The 23,194-nt window shown below is 30.3% G+C and overlaps 2 protein-coding genes across 6 annotated transcripts; one reads left to right on the top strand and one right to left on the bottom strand.

The window, feature by feature from the left end:
- The first annotated feature begins 8,434 nt into the window (after window positions 1-8,434).
- On the top strand, window positions 8,435-14,441 carry LOC143193348 (endocuticle structural glycoprotein SgAbd-8). The gene is made up of 4 exons (XM_076399505.1): window positions 8,435-8,525; window positions 9,949-10,076; window positions 12,081-12,235; window positions 14,135-14,441. Exons 1-4 carry the CDS (start codon window positions 8,508-8,510, stop codon window positions 14,245-14,247), a joined length of 414 nt encoding a protein of 137 aa, XP_076255620.1. The 5' UTR covers window positions 8,435-8,507; the 3' UTR covers window positions 14,248-14,441.
- A 1,875-nt stretch (window positions 14,442-16,316) lies between these two features.
- Window positions 16,317-21,338, bottom strand: LOC143194269 (endocuticle structural glycoprotein SgAbd-8). 5 transcript variants are annotated; one of them, XM_076400933.1, is made up of 3 exons: window positions 21,209-21,338; window positions 17,438-17,562; window positions 16,317-16,729 (listed from the first exon to the last, which is right to left on the bottom strand). In XM_076400933.1, exons 1-3 carry the CDS (start codon window positions 21,218-21,220, stop codon window positions 16,444-16,446), a joined length of 423 nt encoding a protein of 140 aa, XP_076257048.1. In that variant the 5' UTR covers window positions 21,221-21,338; the 3' UTR covers window positions 16,317-16,443. The 5 variants fall into 5 exon arrangements, with proteins under 5 accessions (XP_076257048.1, XP_076257045.1, XP_076257047.1 ...); XM_076400930.1 differs by lacking the exon at window positions 21,209-21,338 and adding an exon at window positions 18,870-18,980; XM_076400932.1 differs by lacking the exon at window positions 21,209-21,338 and adding an exon at window positions 18,777-18,915.
- Between the last annotated feature and the right edge of the window lie 1,856 nt (window positions 21,339-23,194).

Genomic DNA, 23,194 nt, shown 5'->3' with positions numbered 1-23,194 from the left:
TGGAAAAATAGCTACTTGCCGATTTCAAATTGTTTAAAATAAACTGATCTGTACCACTCAAAGAATCACAAAATTGTCTCCGTCCTTTTCTGTCTCAGTATTAGTACGAGAAGGAATTCGGATCTCTCCATCTGTTACCGGTAGAAAAACAGTGGAAGTGTGTTTTTGATTGAAATAGTAATTAGTTGCTAGTTTTTTTGATATCAATTAGTTCGGCTGTTTTGCGACTATCGACTGTTTCTACTGTAGGAATGTTCGTCTTGTCGGTCGGAATGTGTGGCTGTCGACGCGGTCGTTGATCGGAACACTCACTAATATTTTGTGGAAGGAAGTCGGACGGGAACTTAAAATACTGGTTGAATAAAACTTGTTTATTTCGATATTGAATGATACATGTAGGCGACGTGATGATTGACAGAACATTAGTTTAGGTAAAGGAAGTACTGTAGTGTTGTGGAAGTGGTACACCTATAAGGGGACAGAGAAAAGAAAAGAGAACCAGACGTCGTCGTGGTAGTCTTTTATAGCCAGGAACCGCATGGTACCAATCCATCAGCATTGCCAACCTTTGAACTTGGTGTAGGTGAATACGTGGTGGCCTAAAGGGTAGTAACGGTCGCTACACTACTATTTTCAGTCAACGCTAATTTAAACCATCGGTCTAGTCGACCTGTGCTTGTAGCAAAATGGCGCTATGTTTCTTACGGTCGATAACAGAATGAACATTCTGCATGAACATTCTGCACAGATGTGATGTGATCATAAGGCCATATTATTTTCAATTTCGGTAATACCTCACACATAGCTTCTTGGATTTTGTTTGAATATGGACCACTATTAAAAATGGACTAATTATGATATAGAACTGTCTATTAACAGGTCATCCATAGTAAAACACATTTTTTTTGGAAAAATTCGGTTTTTTTATTCAACATAATTCCCTTTAAGGGATACACTGATTATAGCGACTCTCCAACTTTTCGATACCATTTTTGTAGTACGATTTGTCCTTTGCTTCAAAAAAGCTCTCAGTTTTGGCGATATCCTCTTCAATCGACGAAAATTTCTTCCCAGCGAGCATTCTTTTGAGATCTGAGAACAGGAAATAGGTCACTGGGGGCCAGATCTGGAGAATATTGTGGATGAGGAAGTAATTCCTTTTGAAGCCCAATTCATGAATATTTGCCATCGTTTTCACTGAATTGTGGCATGGTGCATTGTCTTGGTGAAGCAGCACTTTATTAGCAATGTTACGCAATCAACTCTTTCTCGCGCTATCGGTTATTTTAAGGAATGTGGTCATGAAGGTCGGCGTCCAGTAAGTTGAAGAAAGTGCGCCGTCAACACTTCTGTTGACCGCAAGATCATCAAGAATCGAGCACAGTGACATTCGGGAATCTTCATGCGAAAAGTCGCATCTGAGACTGGTATAAGCAAGTCATCGGTTCCTCGGATAGACAAAAAACAGTTCATCCTCAAGGCGTACACTCTCTAAAAATGCAGTTCTTCACAGATGTGAACAAGCGGTTGCGACTCGAAAGGTGTCGTCATCTCAAGCGTCGGGTCGCTGCTCAGCGATGGTTGTGTAAGTAGACCGTCATGAACTGGGCTTGAATTTGCCTTATATCGAAGGGTAAAAATTAATTAAGAAGGGTATAGTCGGGACGTTCTGGAGGCTATCATATTTCTGTGGACTTATTAGCACTTCGGCGATGTTAATTGGATATTCCAACGGGACTCCGCTCCAGTCCTTAAAACAAAAGCGACGTAAGACTTGTACCGATTCCATTTTCTGGACTTTATCATGTCGTCAAAATGACCTCCTTACTCTGAATTCGCTGGATCCGGTCTGCCGGATCTCAACCCGATGGGGACTCCAGCGTGTCATCCATTTTAAAAGCCCGGGTCTGTGTTATACTCCACACAAATTTGGACGCGCTGAAGCGATCGCTGCGTCCAGAATGGAACCGATTATCGCCAGTATTCAAGTCACGTTTAAACCTCTGCATCGCCTCGGGAGGGGGCCACTTGGAAACCGATTGAGTATATTATTGCTAAAGACCCATATTATTGTTATTCATTGTTGTTCTGCTAAATTTATCTGATTTAATAAAATTATCATTTCATATAGTTTTTTTGGGTTACCCTGTATTCAAACTACTTGAAAACCTCTATGTGTATAAGTAATTTCGATGCTCCTTTTTTTCAGTTTGTTTTTTCATAATATTATCGAAAATACTGGACGAAATATGATTTAAGTGATTTTTACAAATATCTTTTGGAGACATTTTTAAACCGTCCAAAGCTTTGTAGATATTGCATGCATCAAAATTTCATGGACAATCCCTCTGCAAACAATGGCTTTCTTAATAGGGTTAATGATTTAGTCGCCTTCTGGAGGAGCTTATTATGAAAATTCCTACAACATTGAAATTTCCGAAACTAAAACGATTAATTAATTATAACGAAAACGCACAATTTTCCTTTGTTATATTTGAATTCAGAATATTTTATGTAAATTTGAGAGCTTATTGCCTCTTTAAGCAATGAATGGCTTTAATTATTTTATTTCAAGAAATACTAAGAAAAATTCAGTACTTATATAAGGAGATAACATTATGAACTGTAACATGAATATTTCTTCTAGGCTTAACATTAGTATTGGATTATGCGTTTACCATTCTTTTTCTTTTAGTTTTCAGCAAAATACAATTTAATTTATTGAAGCACATTCTTTAGAAAAAACATATTATATTAAGTACATGTAGACTTTTCTGAAATGTTTTCTTAATTAATTAATCTGAATGAATGTTTTATTCAGATGACCGCAATTAAATTCCTGTATTTTAATATATTTAATAAACGTTTCTGTTGTTACAAATGTTTAATATGCGAGTATGTTTCTGTAAACAGGAATTTATGTACATGTACATAATGAAGAGACCAATCAAATCAAACTATATTACGTAGCAGAAATTGCAGAAGGAAATAGTTTAATGATTATATAAAATATATATATTGATATTAATATATAAATATATATAAGTATTGTATAGCACTTTATAACTATATTTATTATTGAATTTGTTTGAAAGGTTAGATTATACGTTCCTTTAAAAATAAACCTCGTTATTACTGATGATTTTTCTAAAGATTTTAGAAGTATTTTTCTAAATATTGTTTGAATTGAATTGAAGCTTTTCATGGCGATACTGTCAAAACAAAATATTCAACAGAGGCGTTGATCCATACTAATTAAAAAAGCCACTCCAACATCTGCGATGTGTAATAACCATCTTGTTTTGTTCTTTTGTTTTTGTCATTACTAGAATAACTTTCGTAATAATATTTTCCACAAAGATGTATATTTATGTCCTAACAAATTCCAAAGGAATTTGATATTTAATATAATGATGATAGGACCTGTTTATGTTTATTTGTGAGATTCGATAAGTGAAGTAATTAAAATAAAGTGCTTCGTTTATATAATATAGATTATGGGTAGATACTATACCTTTGTGTAGTCGTTCCAAGTTGTCATATTTTTCTGTTAATAAAGGTTTCCCGTGAATAAATTTTATTGTTATAAATCCAACTCGTTTTATAATTGGTACGGTAGTAGGTTTTCGGGGAGATTATACGGCTGCCCTCTTTTGAACTGACCCAATTAAACGCATTCAGCTTACTTATCAAGAGAGGAGAAGATGTTAACGCTGGATTGGCAATTTTCCGCTATTGCTCGAACTATGCCTTGATTTATTTGTTTCGTGTAATTTAGTGCAAAATCGTCTCAGTTCAGACTGAAGGTGGATTAAAGTTGCTGTACACTAACCTTACTTACTAATTAACCGTACTCTAATTTGGATAGAATCAACCTCAGGCCTACCAAAGCCTATCATTTATGACATGACAAAGGCGAATTGAATTAACTCAGTTGACTAGCCATTGATCACTGAAATTTGGAGCCACCTAAATTTGGGAAATCATTCCAAGGAAATTTGGTTAAAAATATTACAATTTAGATGACGGTTTATATTGAAAGGGCAAACGAAATTTGGTGGAGTATTGTACAATTGTATATATATCTACATTATAGGCCAATTGGAATTTTGAATTTTGTTTTACGATTGAATATCACTTAATGAGCTCCTAACTACTTTCCTAGTATTTGTTAAAAATGTTTAAAAAGTTTTCTGGTATAACATTATATAACTATATGGCTAACTAATTATGTCTGCGTCTTGTATGTCTTTTTTACATTGCAAATGCGTTTGATTACATTTTCTAAATGAGATGTGTTAAATACTGTCGCCAGTTTTTATGATAGAAGATATTTTAACCTTTTAATATAACCATTAAGTGCTTCGAGCACACGAAAAAATCTGTATTGCTAAATGCATTTCCATTCATCGATATTCGAAACTATTAAATACGGTGTGACGAAATATTATTTTTTCAATCAAATCTTATAGGTTCAGCAACCATATTTTAATACATAATTTTAAGTACCATTGTGTAATATATTACGGCTAAGTTTCGAACTGCTGTTGTTTTTAATATATGCATATAAAGAAAATTTTCTCGTTTTTTCATTTATATGTAAATTTTGAGGTTTTAACCTATGACTTACTTGGATGGGATAAATTATTTTAATATTGTGATATAATTAAAATAATTATATAAACAATGTATACTCGTATGTATTAAACAATTAAATAAATTCATACAACAAAATAAATATAGTTAACTCTGTATACCGTAATGTTGCTACATAATGGTTTCAATCTAATTTTGTAACACTTTCTCGACTATTAAAACCGTCACACAAATATTTCGATTCCTATTTTCCATTCATCAATCCATTCATCGACTATTTAATTCCAAAGCTGCGTCCTGGCTAATGATCATATCCAATGAAAAAAGAGCGCTATCGATTATAATGTGTCCATATCATTTAAGATATATTGTTTTGAGCTAGGTTAATCGATGAAGCATTTTACCATTTTGTTACTCGAAACTTTAATTGTTTCATACCAGCAAATGGGTGTAGTTAATAATGAAGTTCTTATATATGTCAGTTTAATATAATTGAATCAAGATTTTGAAAACATTGGCAATAAAGGTAATAAATTCGAAGTGGCATTCTTAGCGTGTTTGGTAGCTATGTTATACAATACTCAATAATATTATCAGACTGTTAAGGTTTGAACGTTGGTAAAATTCTTAAATATATGGATATACATTTATATATGTGTTACGACCTCTGCGGTACTCTCTTTAATTATGCAAAATTGGTCATGTCTAATAAGATAATTTTCGAGAGGGTACACAGTAAATGAAGCATTTGGTAACACTACAATAATACATATCCGAAAAAAAATATATTCAATGAATCATAACAAGAATGCTAATCAATAGTCATAATAAGAAAGCTTTTGAGTGTTAGATATAAGCGGCACTTCGTTTTGTAGTAATAAAAAGATTTTGTTAATTGTATAATAAAATTTGTGAAAAAGCCTCAGTCTATAGAAAACTAAATAATTTTCATTCAAGATATGCTCCAAAACGGGCGACTAGTAGACAAACATAGACAATAACACAATTATGGCTTTCAGTTTTCCTAGACACAGTATAGGTCTTCAGCAAGATTTGACAAGGTTTGATATATAAACAAAAATATTGTTTCCAAAACAACGTGTAGAGATATTAACCTCATTCATCCAACAGGCTCTTAAGAATCAAACTAGAGGATAAATATTTCTAATTGAAGATATAACATACAAAAGTGCTTCAAGGGAGGGTCCTTTTACCTATTCTCTATTTTCTTTATAATGGTACAGTACCGCTAGAAGTTAATGAAAACAAAAAAACACATTAATGATTGAACACAACAAAATTAATGAAGACCATCAATCTCTTTTTATCAACCTTACCTACAAGAGACTCCAATCAAGAAAGAAACAACCAACAGGTCTTAAATTTGATCGATAGATGGCCGGCAATGGAGAAGGGTGTCCACCAATCGGCTGTTTTTGGTGTCGCAGGATCACGCATATTCTTCACTAAATAATAAACAATTATTATTCTTCACTAAATATCGCCACAATGGCCAGTGGTATCACCTCTGGTGGTCTTGTAGCGTGTCAGTCTTCTTTATATCAAATCTTTATTGATCTTAATCCATTTCTTTTTTGCAGTTGTTAGGTGTGTTTTACAGCAAAAAGGTCGATTTTGCCACAGAAGTTTGGGAGGAGTTCGTTTACCCTTAATTCAACGGATATGCCTAAATTACTGTAATCCATGTCCCTGAATGTGTTTCTTAACAGGTCAATTGAAAAGTTCCCGGTCTACCATAGTAAAACAGTTTTTTTGGCAAAATTAGTTTTTTTTTATTCAACATAATCTTCTTCAAGGTTGATACACTAATTATAGCGACCCTCCAAGTTTTCGATACCATTTTTGTAGTACGATTTGTCCTTACGATACGTCTTGGGGCTATTTCGTCCTTCAAACGGTCCAATAACGTTATGTAATAGCCGCTGTTGATGGTCCTTCCTTTTTCAAGGTAGTCAATGAATATTATTCCATGCGTATCACAAAATACAGACGCCATAACCTTGCCAGCGGACTATTGTGTTTTCCCGCGCTTTGGAGCGGGTTCATCGTGTGCAGTCCACTCGTATGACTGTCGATTGGACTTCAGAGTGAAATGATGGAGCCATGTTTCATCCATTCTCATACATCGACAAACACTCGGGTTTATTACACTAGATCATCTTCAAATACTGCTCCGAATCAGCAACTCGTTATTGTTTTTGGTCAAAAGTAAGCTCGCGCAGCACCCACTTTGCACAGAGCTTTCTCATACCCAAATATTCGTAAATGATATGATGTACACGTTCAGTTGATATCTTTGGAGAGTCTGTTATTTCATTCAGTTTCCACTGCGCTCAGCGTCTTCGGTAATCATTTCACCACATCTAAACTTAGCATACCAATCCTTGATGGTTCATTTTCCTGGGGCAGTATCCGGAAACTGGGCATCAAGCCTAGTTTTTGCTTCAGCTATTTTTTTTTCATTAAAAAAGCATTTTTTTTATCAACACACGAAATTCTTTTTATCAATTTTTTTCACAATAACAAAAATTGCTTCACTCATAGTGCTATAATTCACAAACTAGTGATCCACCCGCTGTCAAATTTATAACGCATATTTTGAGGGTTAGGGATAACTAAAAAATATATGAATTTAATTCTAGTAGCGCCATCTATGTGTCAGGCCGGGGACTTTTCAATTGGTCTGTTAACTCTGCTATGATTGTCGAAACTTAAACGAAAGTTTATAAGTTTCTTCTAAATTACTAAAACGATTTCAGAGAGAAACATGTGGAGTTTACCACAAGCACCACATTAAGAATAGTTCAAGCTTGGACGTTGTTACAAATGGAAGACATTAGGCATAATTTTAGAGGAGAAAAAGCTCCTATAGCTGCCACTTTCCTCTTGTTTATTTGGAATTTTGTATCTTCCTTGCAAGTACTTGAACTAACATTTGAAAGATCTTATGGTTACATATGTTACATATTTGGAGCCATGCAGAAGATTAAACAAGGTAACCATTCGAAAGGGACGAATTAATGTTGATTGAAATACTTCTATTTCACGCGCACCATCTTAGAGAATCAAAAACTGCCGCAGCTTGTCCGATTCGACTTATGACATCAAGAGCAGAGCAGCAGCTTTTTTCTCCTTTATTATTTATTTCAAGTACTTGAACTCCTGTACTTACTACACTACTGCACCATTTGATAATAGTCCCAAATATGTAGGTCTGAGATTGCTTAACAAATTAAAGTACAATTATGTGAAACATTGTGTAAAAGCTATTTTCTCTATTTTGCTAATAACATTATGATTATGATATTTCTGTATAAAATGTATATTTATTTAAACGGAATTTTTTCCAGCTTTAGCGTTGATGTTATAAAAGAAGTTTATTAAACGTGTAATAAGCATCCAATAAAGAATTTGAAATAGTGTCATTAATTTAATTAATTTAACTAAATTTCTACGTTTATATGCTAATTAAACCTAATACCCCTTTACGCAATGTTTGTACAAACATATGCTCAAATAATCCAATTATTTATGAGCCCGATATGATCGTCAATGATGATACCGAGCAACATATCGGTTGTAACACTTATTGTTTAATATACTTTGCCCTCAAGGGATTCATTAGCATCGGTGCAGCCAGCACGCCTTTTCAAAACCGTATAATTTTCTCGTATCGTCCTCATCAGCTTGACATTTCCAACAAAAAGCGAAGCGAGACCAAGAAAATATTCCAAACGTCATTGTTGAAAATTGACCTTCGCAGTGGAAATTGATTTAATGATTGTGGCACAGCGCATCCGTAGCTAATATAGATATATAAAAGCAATACTGGTGAGTATTTGTTTAATTTAATTTTGTCGATATTGGCGAGTGTTGGTTGATTTTTAAATATGATCAAAGAACTTACGGTGAGTGTTTTTTGGTAGTTATGAACTAATCTAGAATTTATTAATATCAGGAAATTTGGTATCATATTTTATATTTTACATTTTTATATTGATACTATTATTATATATAATAAAATTACAAGTTGCAATTTTTATGTCATATATTTGTATCTCACATGGGTGTGTATTTTTTAGTCATAATTAATTTTAGTTAAAGTATTTGAAAGAACTAAAAAATTTTTGTATATGAATAATTATGTTCTATAATTATAAATTGTTGCTTATCATTATCAAATGATTTCCTTGATTTCTGCCCGCTATAACAAATTTCTCATTAAATTCTATATTTTAAATATTTAGAAATTTATTTCAAAGAATAACGTCTGATTTCTTCAATCCAAGTTCGACCCTACCAAAATTTTTTTTTCACTTTCAACTATAGTTTCTGCTTCACTTTCACCATATTTCTTATTGAAGAGCTGAATTTCCTCATTGGTTGAGGATGAAAAACCTCCCTGCAAATTGTTTGAGATACACTATATACTTTTTTGAAGATCTAAGGGTGAAGTCGCTGTCGGTGCTTTTACTAAGGTTTGTTTCTAACATTTTAACCTGACATCTTTGGATAATGAGTTGGTTTAAGTTTAAGAATTTATTTTAAAACATGTATCACCTTTGGGATTCTTCTGCGAAAATTATTAGAAAGATTTTATTTTCCATTCATGGTGATTATTTAACTTTATTAGTTAAATTGTGTATGTGTTAACCTGTGGATTTCTATTTTATACATTTTAAACGAACTAAACTTTAAACAGAATTATTTTGAATGAAATAATTGCATACATTTCAAGATACAGTGATGAATAAGGTGACTGAATACATTCCTATTGTTAAATGAGATCAGGGGTTATCATATTGTGTATACCGGCTTTTTTGTATGCGGTGATATAGTAAATAGTAAATTCGGTCCCGAAATGTTTGAATCCCATAGAACTACGTATTAATGAAATACTAAATATAAAATTGACTAATTCAAATTAAGGGCAGTTCATGATAACGAAATGTTTACATTAACGAATGTGATTAAAGTATGATTTAAGTAACAAATTATTTAATAATAGTTTTATTGAAAAACACATTCATACATATGCATGTATGTTTTGCAAACTAAATAAATATTTCCTCTGTAGTAATAATTTAGTTAAAAAAATAAGATGCAACTTTTATTTGTCGTAATTGACAAGTGTACGAATTTTATGTATACATTAATGAAATATTTCCATTATTGAGTGTTTACTTTATCGAAGTCTCTGCTCTATTTATAATAAATTTATGATAATTGTCTAAAATTATTTTTGCTTTGTGGCAATTTTCAACTTATAATATAAGCATTACATAAGATTTGGATAAAATAATAATTTTTTATAATATATTTCAATTTTAGTTGTTTATAGCACTGCTGTGTGTTAGTGTATATGGACAAAGGAGACCTATACAAGTACAACCTGGACAAATTATACGTATTATCAAACAGGAATCAGATATTAGTCCCGACGGTTCATATCATTGGAGGTAAAATATATATAATTAAAAAAATTAATTACTGCCAAGGACTTGTGTTTACGCTGCTTGAAGTTTTAATATGCTATATAAATATGTCTAATCAATTAGTAAGATTTAAAACAAATATATTTCTCTACAATTTAACAGTTTATACCTTAAAAGGTTTCTAAAATTTACATTTATCATTTTTGTAACTTTTCAGTCAGGTCTGTACTTGATTATTAAGAAAACACAATTCCAGTATTTGTTCTTAAGGGGGTATAAAATGGAAGAGCTTCAGTATTCGTATGAATCCAGACTAAAATGATCAAATTAGCATATTTTTAACTTTTATCAATTTCTTAAATATATATAGTTATCATATAATCAGATATTATTGTTATTTAAAATGTTTATCGAGCCCTAGTGTTTGATAACAGATAAGTTACCATAAGTGATAATAATATTTCAGTCTAGCAATTAAGTATTCTGTCACTAATTATATATTATTTTCCCAGTTAGGGCGTTTCTGAACATCTGTACTACTTGGTTTTATTAATATTTAAATCTAAATATCTACCAAATGAATGCATTTTACTGAAATTAAATATATAGAGGCCCAAGACAGGTTTGGTATTAACCATTTATAACATCTTATTTGTAAGCATTAATATACCCAGTTATTTCATACATATTTTATTTATTTTCTAATGTTTATTACATTAGATTGTTTCAAACAACAAATAATACCTTATTTTTTATTTTTATATGGTGAAATGTTAATATATGAAATTGTAGTATTATAGTAGGTTCTAATGTGAAGACCTTTGTAAGCTTTCGGGTAGTTATTGTTTAATAATTTTGGTTCCTTGGGACAAATATTTATTGAGTATTTAGTTCTACAGAAAAAAGAACATAATGAAAAACATCATGATTTTTACGCTTTACTATTTTTTGGTTATAGTAGTAATCGATATTAAATATAAGAATTAATAAGCAGAAATTTAATTACTATAAGGATTGAAAGTTAACATTGTTGTTCCATCATTGGATTATCTCCTATTTTTAAATAATTAAAACTAAACTAAAATTCACTTTAGTTACACAGTTTGTTTGTATGTTAATTCACAAGTACAATATGGCAAAAGCCCTAAGTCCTCAACCCCCTAACTATAGATTGTATATATTGAAATTCTTCTAACTATGAACTATCACATTTAGTAAACATCCATATTTTCGAAAAACGTAGATAGGAAAAAATGAATTTCTGGCACACACGTTGAACTGCACCATAATAATCAGTGATAGTTTGAAGAAATGCCCTCCACAACAGATCTAGATCTATCGCTACAATTTGTTAGTTACTTATAAAATTCGATTTAATGAGATATAGTAGCCTTGGCTCATGTGGTATATCTAGTAATTGTACATCTAATAATAACGGTCTAGAAATTACCTTTAAAATATATTTTGGAGCGTCTTCTTATAAAGATTGTATTACGTTACTAGGCTAGAGAGACTTGACCTTTAGCTGAACTGCACACCGTAGAATATTGGAATTTGGAGACATAAAAAACTTGGGAAACCATTCCATATAGGCCATACAATGTACATTAGAATAAAAACAGTCCACTATAGTATAATCACCAAAAACAAATTGTCTGATGGAGCTACACTTGATACTCAAAAATATTTTTTTATAACTGTATCCTCGTTGCTGCGTGTTTCTTTAGGAGAGAGGTGTTATATTTAGAGACGCCCTGGATATTCGAAGTAATGGGTGTGATGTTTGACAATGTGTTGTGCCGAATGATGTGTTTATGCTATAAGAGTTTCCTTTTTACTGAAATATTGCTTTAATTGGACTAGTAATATTGTCTATACAAACGTTCCAATAAGTCTGATTTCTATTAAAATAAAATGGATTTAAGTAGACCAAATATTTCTTTTTTGATTTTAAGGACTTTTTATTAATATGAAACATCTACAACAATTTCAGATTCATAATTACTTACGTCTTACTATTAATTGTAGTTATGAAACTGAAAATGGTATAGCAGCGCAAGAACAAGGTCAGCTGAAAAATCCTGATACAATGGAAGCTCAAGGCTCCTTTCAATATACTGCTGATGACGGAACTCCCATTCAAGTACAGTACATAGCTAATGAAGGTGGATTTCAGCCACAAGGTATTTTTCCTCAATTAGGAATCATTTCATATAATTTTTTTTTTAATTTACATGTCAGAATTTTGTTTAACTTGTCATAATCCAATAATTCATGCTTAAAATTATTAACATTCATTTTATTATTATACACTTCCTTTAGCTATGTTAATCGCCATTAGCTTGTCAATGCAAATTAAGTACGTGAGTGTGTAGACATACTTTTTAATTATAAAAATGAAAATGCATAACACAGTTTTCGTGACTCTGCTCATCTTTTACACGATTATTAGCATTAGGTAACATCAATTCGCCGTGTACAAGTGACAGCCTTTCGATTGATATTATGCAAAATGATGTAACAAACCATGGAATATCTCTCTGATATTTCAGATTATTTTTCTAGTAAGAGTGCCAGCCAAATAGTTTTCGTCTATAAAAGGCATTGAATAGATTGTGTAAACATACTTTTTTGACATATAACTTCTTTACCATATGGGATAATTTAATTATCGAATATTATTAATGAATTAAGAGTTTATCTTTTATTTACTAGTATTGGGTGGTTCAGATAAATTCTTCGTTTCTTTAATTGCCTCAAGTTTATTTATCAGAAATTAAGACGCTATGTAATAAGTGATGTTCAAAATTGATGTAAAATTTTAATTTGCTTCTATTTACTTAACAACCTGTATTCTGGATCAAGGAACAAGTAATGATTATAAGAAATGGAGCTCTTTGTAACCTCTACGGCTTCTTTTAATTTATTCTCTTTCTATTCAGTTATCAGACTTGTTTTTCTAGATGGCCCATTTGAAGTCAAAAGTTTATTCCAACAAGCTTACAACTACCCGTGCACTCAGATGTGGTTATATTTATGCGAAATATTCGTAGAAAATACCTATACATGTACATACCTGGAAATATATACTAGGTGTTTTATACAGGATATTGTCCAATGTGATAATTGTATTATCTGATCATTATAAAATGATTAGACTTACAGAAGGCATTATATCACTTCTTTGAAAAATAACATTGATATTGGCTTATCCGTTTTTGACTTCCTGTTACTGATTCTGTTACTGATGTTACTGAAAATGAGCCTTTTACTGGCTTTTCTTTTTCGATTTGCTGCGACAATTTGCATGGATGTTATTTTAGACCTAACTTATCGTCATAGATATTTTACTATATTGTTTTTCCTATATACTTTGATATCGTTCTCAGTATATTTAATAACTAGATTATTGTTGGACATGCCAATGTAAATTACCATTATTTTCTTTCTCGTCAAACACTCTGGTGCCTGTTCGATTGTAGTTGATCCTTATATTTGTTAGCACTGTTCGGTGCTAATATGTTTTGTATTTTTGATTATGTAAAACATATTCTGATGCGTATTGATAATATGAATGGAGTTCTGGTTTATTATTATATTTTATTATTAAGTGAGTTCCTGATTAATTCATGCCAATCGCTGTAACATGGTGTACAGTTTCACCACTTTAGTATCCATACCTAAATGTGTCATCATTAACTACGATATTTTTGACTATATATTTCATATAGTCCTTACTACGGATATATCTTTTCCGATATCTATAATATTTTCCCATGTTATTATCTATTACATGTAAAGAGGTAAGTTTATTCACTTGTCATATTGCCCAGTGAAATTTTGTAATAACTATTTCAATTATAGTATACAATTCATTCAATTCCATTATTTCATAATTTTAATTATATAACTTAATGTAATTGATATTCAGTTAAAAATTGTGTGTTGTAATTAATAATTGTGTGTTCTATTTAGTTCAAAGTTTGTGCACATTTTGGTACATTCGTTATTAAATAACTTAGTTTAGGTGAATATATGCTTAAATCTTTGTTTTTAAATGCAATTTCATTTATCTATTTTAGGTGCTCACTTCCCAACACCACCACCTATTCCGGCCGCCATTCTTCGGTCGCTTGAATATAACGCTGCTCACCCTGAAGAAGATGATTCGAATAGGCCAAATCGTATCGGATGATTAACCAGTATTTAAATTTAGCTGTGATTGTATATAACTATGATATTATAAGCTGCTTAATGAGATATTTTCCTTGTAATCCTTTCCTAAATAAAGGCAAGTCTATAAAAATATTTTTATTCTTGCTATCTATTGCTATTTGTATGCTAACTATGAATCGAATTTTGCTAAATAAAGGCAAGCTATAATGAAAATTGTTTTGTTTTCTTAGTGTATTTGAGTTCAATTATGCCTTTCTTCCTAGTTTACGCTGATCTTAACCATTGGTTCCAAATATATCAGCATTACGTTTTGTTTTAATATCGATTTATAAACGAAATCTCGTTCCAATAAATAGTTTCCTATTAATGTATGTGAAATTCAAATATCGAGCTTCTTTACGCAACTCGTCTATGCATATAGTTATTTCGGATGGAAAACGAGCAAAGCCATTCCGACTCTGTTGTTTATTTTTGTTAAAGAGTCTCATCATGTTTACCGCACAATGACCTGAGCTGTACCTTTCCTTTTTCAGGACTAAAAAGCAAAATATGGCGTAAATGACCTTTTTAAATCTCAATTTTTATGGCCCAATAACTTAACTGGTAACTGAGTAACTGAATAGCGCTACCTAGAATATTCTATAGACCATTAACATTCGGACGCTCAATAGTTTAACTTAATTGTATTAAGTATATATAGTAATAAGTGAATAAGTATTAAAAAGGTATAAGGCTTTAGCAAAAATTAGTTTTTAAATTAATTTATAATCATAATGGATTTTTGTTCGTTTTCTGATATTATTACTATGATAATTTTATTATTTTCCTTTTTTTACCTATATATATATATATATATATATATATATATATATATATATATATATATATATATATATATATGTATATATATATATATATATATATATATATATATATATATATATATATATATATATATATATATATATATATATATATATATATAGGTAAAAACGGTGAGTGTATTATTCTTTAACAAATGTGTTAATTATTGAGTATTGTTTGCAGTTGTTTTCTGCACGTTCAATTAGTGACTTGCTAATTTGTGTTAAAATTGTATGCACAAGACCTTTTATTTATCAACACTAGGAATAACAATTTCATGCGAATAGAGAGCACATATTTTTCATAATTAAGTTAAAGAACATTTTTCTAAAGATAACATGATTAATATAATGAAAAATCTGTTTCTTCATTTGCGCTTCATAATATTTATCCAATTTGCTACAATTTTAAATTTTGATCCGTCTCTTACTTATGACTAAGAAAATAATAAAAATATATTTATAATCTTTATGGAAAAAATTCGGCTATTTCTATATAAATTCAACGATTTATTTTGATAATCTGTATACAGTATTATTTTTCAAAACACTGGCTATCAATAGTCACTATATTTATTTTCCCGGTAAAGTGTTATTATTTCCCATTGTAAACTAACTGAAATATAAATCTCTTTTGACGCTATTCAATCTTCCATTTCATTCTCGAGTACCTTTATTCAATTTTAAGTCATGCAGTATCATCGAGAGATATGTGGAATTATATCTACTGAACATAACGGTGAACATTAATTTCCTCGTAGGCCAGTTAACCTGAGAATTAGCCATACTGGTGTTTGGATAATTTGCATCAATACACATTTGGTAGTAAAACATATTGGAAAATACTTTTATTTTAAAATTTGCTAATATGGTGTTTTTAACTAATATATGTTAAGTTTATAATGTATAAATATTGATACGTAGAAATTCGAAAAGTACCAACAATATTTTTTAGTGATGAAAAATTGCACACCTGTTATGAAATGAATAAATTGAAAGTCCATAAAACTAATAAACCTAATAAAACTAAAACATAATAAGAATTAAGTCAATTAATTTTATTCTTGATTATATGGCGAAGGCAATATATATATTATTTTGTTAATGAATTTATTTTATTATTAGTAGTAAGCTACCAGTATAATATATATATATATATATATATATATCATTTTGCATTTTGGATTCGTTGAGTATCGGGTGAATTGATAAAATAAAAAATATATTGTTTGGATTACCGTAGTAACCTATTCTTTATTAAGCACAGTAGCCAATATCGATACATGCATAGCAGCCGGAGATCTCAGCTTGAATAATACCCCATATATGAAACTGTCCACTAATTAAACAAATTATTTTCCAAATCGTCGCCCTGAGAGACTATCATCTTCTTCTGGATGGGCCGCATTGTATTCAAGAGAGCGCAAAATAGCTGCTGGTATGGGTGGTGGTGTTGGTAAATGTGGTCCCGATGGCTGGAATCCATTTTCGTTGGCTATGTAGGATAATTGTATAGGAGTGTTATCTGGTGCGGTGTATCTGAATGAGCCGGTAGCTTCCATTGCTTCTGCTTGGGGGTTTCCAAAGTTTTTCACGTGCCCTTGTTCCTCAGCAGCAATGCCATTTTCAGTTTCATAACTAAAACAAGCATAAGGATATGATAAAATCGAAAATTAATATATTCAGTACATTGATGGCACCACAAAAATAATTTCCATTTTGATATCTTCTAAGATATTAATTAATAAACTGAAAAACCCTTTGGGGAACCAATGTTAGAAGAATGAACACTTGTTAAGCTGATAATTCTATGAAGCATCTCTATATATAATCTAATAACAGAATATTATTTGCTCAGTTTTTTGTTTAAGACTTTATCCGTTCTGTAAAACAAATGTGCGATCACGAAAATAAGTAATTGGTGATTTAGAGCAATCAACTTTTGATTAAGTATAGATTACTCATAGGTTTCAATATGTGTGTATTGTTTCAACAATACACGTTCATAATTGACGGTATATCTATTGGGTTCCTAGAATCTTGAAAAACAATGTCAGCCAAATTTTCATATATTTTTCCAAGATGTAAGCAGTTTTATGACAAAATATCATACATTTTATGACAAACTATGACAAAATGAAATTGGAATTTTAATTACATATTGTAGAGATAGATGTTTATTTATGCATATATGAGTGAATTGTTATTTGACCAACAAAATAAAACCAACGAACTGAAATGTAATTTTAAATAAACATTGAAAAAGACAATTTACATTTTACATGATGAATTAAACCTTTTGGAAGATTTATTTTGGAACTGAACAAAATAATTTTCAATACAAACCTCCATCTATAAGAACCATCTGGATTTGGTCCAACTTGCTCTTGTCTTAATATCCTAATAAATTGTTGAGGTGATATTGGCCTGTACTGTGCCATGGCTGATACAAGAACGGCTAACAGTAAAACCTAAAAATAATTAAACTTATGTCATGGTCAACATTTTTAAATATTGATTAGCAAACATTTTTATAGTTTATATTATGCATTATTAACTAGTTTGAACGTTCCAATAAAAGTACAAGTGTTGTATTTATTTTTATCTTATATCATGAAAATGGTCTCGAATAATGTATAAAAAATGTTAATTAATTACTAATTATAACTATGTTGTTGTTATTGAAGGTATTTGTTTGCATAAACCATAAACCACCATAAACATATACATACCCACATTTACTCGTTTAATGTATGTAAATATATTTTGAGAAATTTTATATTTATATATTAAATATAAGTTATATAGTAAGTATATATAGCAATTTTCAGTTATCATTTTAAAAAATCAATAATTCTATTAACATTACATTATAGTTTTAGTCCGACTTGTTAAATTTATATATATATATATATATATATATATATATATATATATATATATATATATATATATATATATCATTGATAACATTTTAAATAAACTATAATAAAGTATATATAATATAATGACAATAGAGCAAAGTACGTTGGTTTATATTTATATTAAAGAAAATGTATGTAACGTTTTATTTCTAATTTTAACAAAGTATATATAAATATGATTTTTAAGAAACACTGCACCATAACATTAAATTCTCGAAATATATTATAATTATCTCGAAATTACTAATACGTGAACCAAACTAAGAATTAACATAAAAATAAAAATAAATTTTATTATAAAAACACGAAAAAAAACTTGGTTATTTGGAAATTTAGTTAGGATGTACTTTATGAAGCAAAAAGAAATATCAAAAAAGAGATTAAATAACGTGCTTCGAAGATACATTTTGTTGTTTGGTTCAGATTATATTTACTAATAAATAAAACTAAAATAAAACTAAATAGTCGAGATATTTCGTGACGAATATTAGGAAAAATAGAATTATGAGTTTTAAAAAAATACCATTACTTAATGCTTATTTTATAAATTAATGTTGGATATCAAATATTAGAAATTATATTTAATCTAAATGAAGTTTTAAGAAAATTATTGTAAACATAAAAATAAAACAAACACTTTAAAAACACAACTCTCACAATTCAACACCGCAACAGCGATCCACGTGATACCATTAGATTAAACCCTTAACCAATTGTTAAGGGAGATTCGATTGAGTTGTTAGTTAAGGGCTACCACTCACCAGCGAGTTCATTTTGGTTTCGTGATTAGTAAGCAACTAGATCCCGGACCGACTTAACCTGTTTATATAGTTCATAACTCTGAAATATATTACGGCAATAAATTCAAACCCTCGCTCCATCATTTGCATCAAACTATTTGGCTACGGTAACATTTTGAACTTTTTAATATCTGTCTTGAAAGGTCAAAAATGTTAGGATGATACCCGGTGCACAATAAAGGCGTGTTGCGGCTCGTTGTTTATTCATTACCTGCAATCGCTTTATTGTGGCAAATTAATATGCAACTATGCGCGGATCGATTACCATAATACGATTTATAAATACATTCTGCATTGTTGTTTGATGATGTTTAACACAAAATAATTAATTTGCAGGCAAGGTAATTACGTATAATAGGTTTAGGATGTAACGTGAGTTATTGGAACCCACATTATGGCCGCGTATGGAGTCAGCAATTTGCTCGATCCCACAACGATCGATTCGAATTGTAAAACGGAAGCCACCCTTGTGACCATGAACATTTCAACACAGCTTAAGCATCCTTGTCGATTTTTCTTAAACTGTAATTATTTTTAATATCAAACCGTCCCAAGATATATATTATAGTATAAAGTACTCACCAAGTAGGACGTAATAATAGTAGACTAATAGACAAGGAAGGATTATTTTTTAATGTTATCTTATACCATGCTGGCCATATTTAATCTGATTTGATTCCCTCATTACTTTTAGTTTATGAAGAACGTGAAACTAAATTAGGAAAAAAAGAGAGACACATAATTTAGTTTAAGCATTTTTATATAGATATATTAAGTAAATTTTGTATTCTTAACTATAAGGCTTTAAAAAGTGTTTCATGTGATTTTGTTAAAATAATCAAATTATTATTAAAATATTCCACTTATTCGAAAAATGGGTTAAACAGTAAGAGAGTCAAAATATTAGTATGATACTCTTAATATTCCTTCGAAGTCGAAACTTTTTTCTGTATTCTTCCTTGACGTCCATGGTCCATATGTTGGCAAAGTACAAAAATATGGATAATTAGTAATCAATTCTTATATGGTATAAAATACAGAAATCTATTACGACTCAAAGCATGTTAATTTAGTTACTTTATGTAATAATATATAAAACCCTAGTGTAATAATAAAATGTGTGATGATGCATTTTAACAGTTTCTTATTTATGTGAATAAAAGACTCGTCATTAGCAACTATTTCTGTTAAATTGCACTACAAAGGAGCTAGATTAAATAGCCCCACTATTTATCTCTGACTATATCCCTATGGTGGCTCTGTACAACTCTTATGCATTATACGTACATACTCTTGTTTGGTATACAACATCCATGGAGGTTTTTGTTTCTCAACAAGGTACATTGACGATGTTGTGTACTGGACACCGATATTCGATATTCGAAGATATATGGCGAAAATTTTTTTAAAGACGAACCTTCTTTTAAATCCGGCAGATTTTTGCTGTTCAACGTTGTCCATATTGGGAAAGCGAAAACATCGATGGCTTGTCGATTGTTGATTAATTATTACTCTAGACATCTTAACACCTTTATTTGATTTGCAGTACTTCTCTAAATCGATGTGTTCAATTGTCTTCGTTACAAATGTGTAAACATTAGTCGGTTTTATTTTATAGCGAGGTGGTGAACTTATTTTAGTGGCATACGGAATAATTGATTCTGGTATGGTTTGATTGTCGGTATGATATTCCGCTTGATTTTTCCACACCTTGCCTATATTAGATGCACTGTTGCATGAATTGTGGTTAGAGTAGCGCAAAATATTAAAATATGGTGTTACATAATAAAGTTAAACTATTGTCAAAATGAAACTTCTTCCCATTCAGTTTTAGGTAAATTAGATATGTGTCGAAACATATAAGTAAAGTAAAATAAGAGTAATCTTTTATCAACTTTTCTTCATCATATCTTAGATTTTGCTAATTACACTGAGATAATCTATTTTTATTCTGCATTACATTTTTAGATGCGGGAGCTTTGGCAGTTTGGTACTTTACATGATATTGACCTATCAGTAATTGCATGAAGGAATTCAAATCACAGTATCACAATATGTCATAACGCTTATTAATGCACAATTTGGCTTCAACAATATTTCATATAATTAAAAAACAATGTCTACTTGATAAACAAATTTCATTTTTATTGAGAGTTAGTACCATAAGTATATAATTGTCTGTTAAAATTGTTAAATTGTTTGTGACAGAACGCATATTTATTGGGCATTTTTACATCTTAGTTTATCAGTTAATTCGAAATATGATCGAACTACATCATATCTTAAAAACGACTAAAAATTAATATTGATAAAACGCATTATAACTAAAAGAGATGTTAATATGATTTTAATAAATTATATTAACTAAAACTGTAGGAAATTAATAAATTTACCTGTTTAATCATTTCATCATTCGCTCAGAAACAGAAACAGTTAACCTGACTTGTCTTTAAATAAATGAAACACATTAATTTGAAAAGCCATTGTATTGAAGGCACTTAATTGTATAATATATGGTTGTGCAGCATATGTAATTGTATTCTAATGTATTTACTGCTTACAGTTAGGATAAGTAGGTTTATGTCAAATAAATTATCTTTGTCCCTGGTTCTCTGCAAATAGGTGTTTTCGCAATTCACTAAAATGTCTGGTATTATGGATTTTATATGGTCGATAATTTTGATGGTGTATACTTGTTTGAAAAGAAGATTATACCAGTTTTTGATATTTCTGCTACAATAATCACGGGTTCAAATCCCGCAGGGTATTATATACTTTGTGTTTGCGATTGTTATTAAAATATATTTAGACAACATCATAAAATCCAAAAAGCGAAAAACATATGTCGGGTCAGTAATAAGACTAAATAAACCAGATGTCTTCAGGAATGGACTTAAAATTGGTCACAGACAAGTTGGTTGGCCTAAGGCCGAAAACAGTGGTTCTGAACCCACGTTAAGATATAGGTCCAATCTCTCTAGTTGGTTAGAAAGACACATTAAAACAATTAATCGATTTTACGTTTTCTAATAAGGAGAAAAATATTCTTTAGAAACGAGCCAATATTTAGGCCATATTAACAAAAATAACGACTGAAAGGTTCCTATTACAAGGAGGCATGTATGTTGCCTATCAAAATCGCGCCATTTGACCATATAGTTTAACCAATAATCTGAGATCGGTGGATACCATTAAAGTCAACATAAACCTTCTTTCAAATTCTCCTGGAGTTAATATTTCAAACATAATGGCCTTTCAATATCATTTAATTTTTACTTGGATTCTATTTCAATATCGACTTGCTCTTATTACCTTTTATTTTCTGATCATACGTATATATTTTGTTATCTTTTTAGTGCAATAAAAATGCCTCGATATTGCCAAAATGGTCATATACAATATTGACATAAATAATGCAAAATTTTATATTCCAACTCACCAGGATATATATTTTGTAATCATTGCCTAATTATACCCATCAAATTTTCTAAAAAGTTAATGATTGTTGCGACTAAGAAGAGACTTGCTTAATATATAGTATTAAAGAATATATTTGGCATATTTAGTGTCCAAATATATTAGTAAAATTAAATACAATTATATAAAAGAATGATCATACTAGTATAGTACTATTCTATAAATCATGTTTGTCTTATAGAGTCCTCAGAATACCTACGAAACGGTTTCCTGGATTAAACTTAATCACCCCGACGTTTCCTTCCTCAAGATCCAATAATAATCCAATGCAAAAAAGGAAACAGAAGAATATAAGAGCCGAAAAGTTTTACTGCCTATTTGACTGCTGTTTGAGTAAGAGAGTTTGAGATGCAATATTGAAGTTATATTGAATCCACACAGGAATACATAGAAACAGGTGTACATTGAATACACTATAGGTTAACAAACTCGGCGCTTTAGGTAACAAAGTTTTATCAATACAAAATTATTTAAATAAAAACGAATGTTATAAGACCACCAATATTTGGCATACCATCTCTCAGGTTTTTTTCAAGATTTTTGTTGGTTTATCACTCAGCTGTAATAAATGGTTGCCAAATTAATATCTAATACCCAATCAAGAGAGTGCAAATCGTCGATTAGTTTTAGGCAATAATGCGGTTCTAATCCGGAAGCTAATAACTGATATGTTAGTTTATATATCGTATGTCCGAAGTGTAGATAATTAACACAGTTGATAAAGTTGATAGTGTTGTAGATTCAATGATCTATTTTGAGATCTAAATGATAAACAATATTTAGTAATCAACGAAATATTATCGTAAGTAAAATCGAGTGAGGAGAATGTTAGTAGAATGATGGAGAATAGGACAAGTTAACTTCGAAAGTAAATAATAGGTTAATCAGCTTTAAGACAACTT

Source organism: Rhynchophorus ferrugineus, unplaced genomic scaffold (genome assembly GCF_030347505.1).
Source record: "Rhynchophorus ferrugineus isolate W39M unplaced genomic scaffold, kcgeb_rfMv2 rfM3, whole genome shotgun sequence".
NCBI classification, from domain to species: Eukaryota; Metazoa; Arthropoda; class Insecta; order Coleoptera; family Curculionidae; genus Rhynchophorus; species Rhynchophorus ferrugineus.
This window is presented reverse-complemented; position numbering and strand designations above follow the sequence as displayed.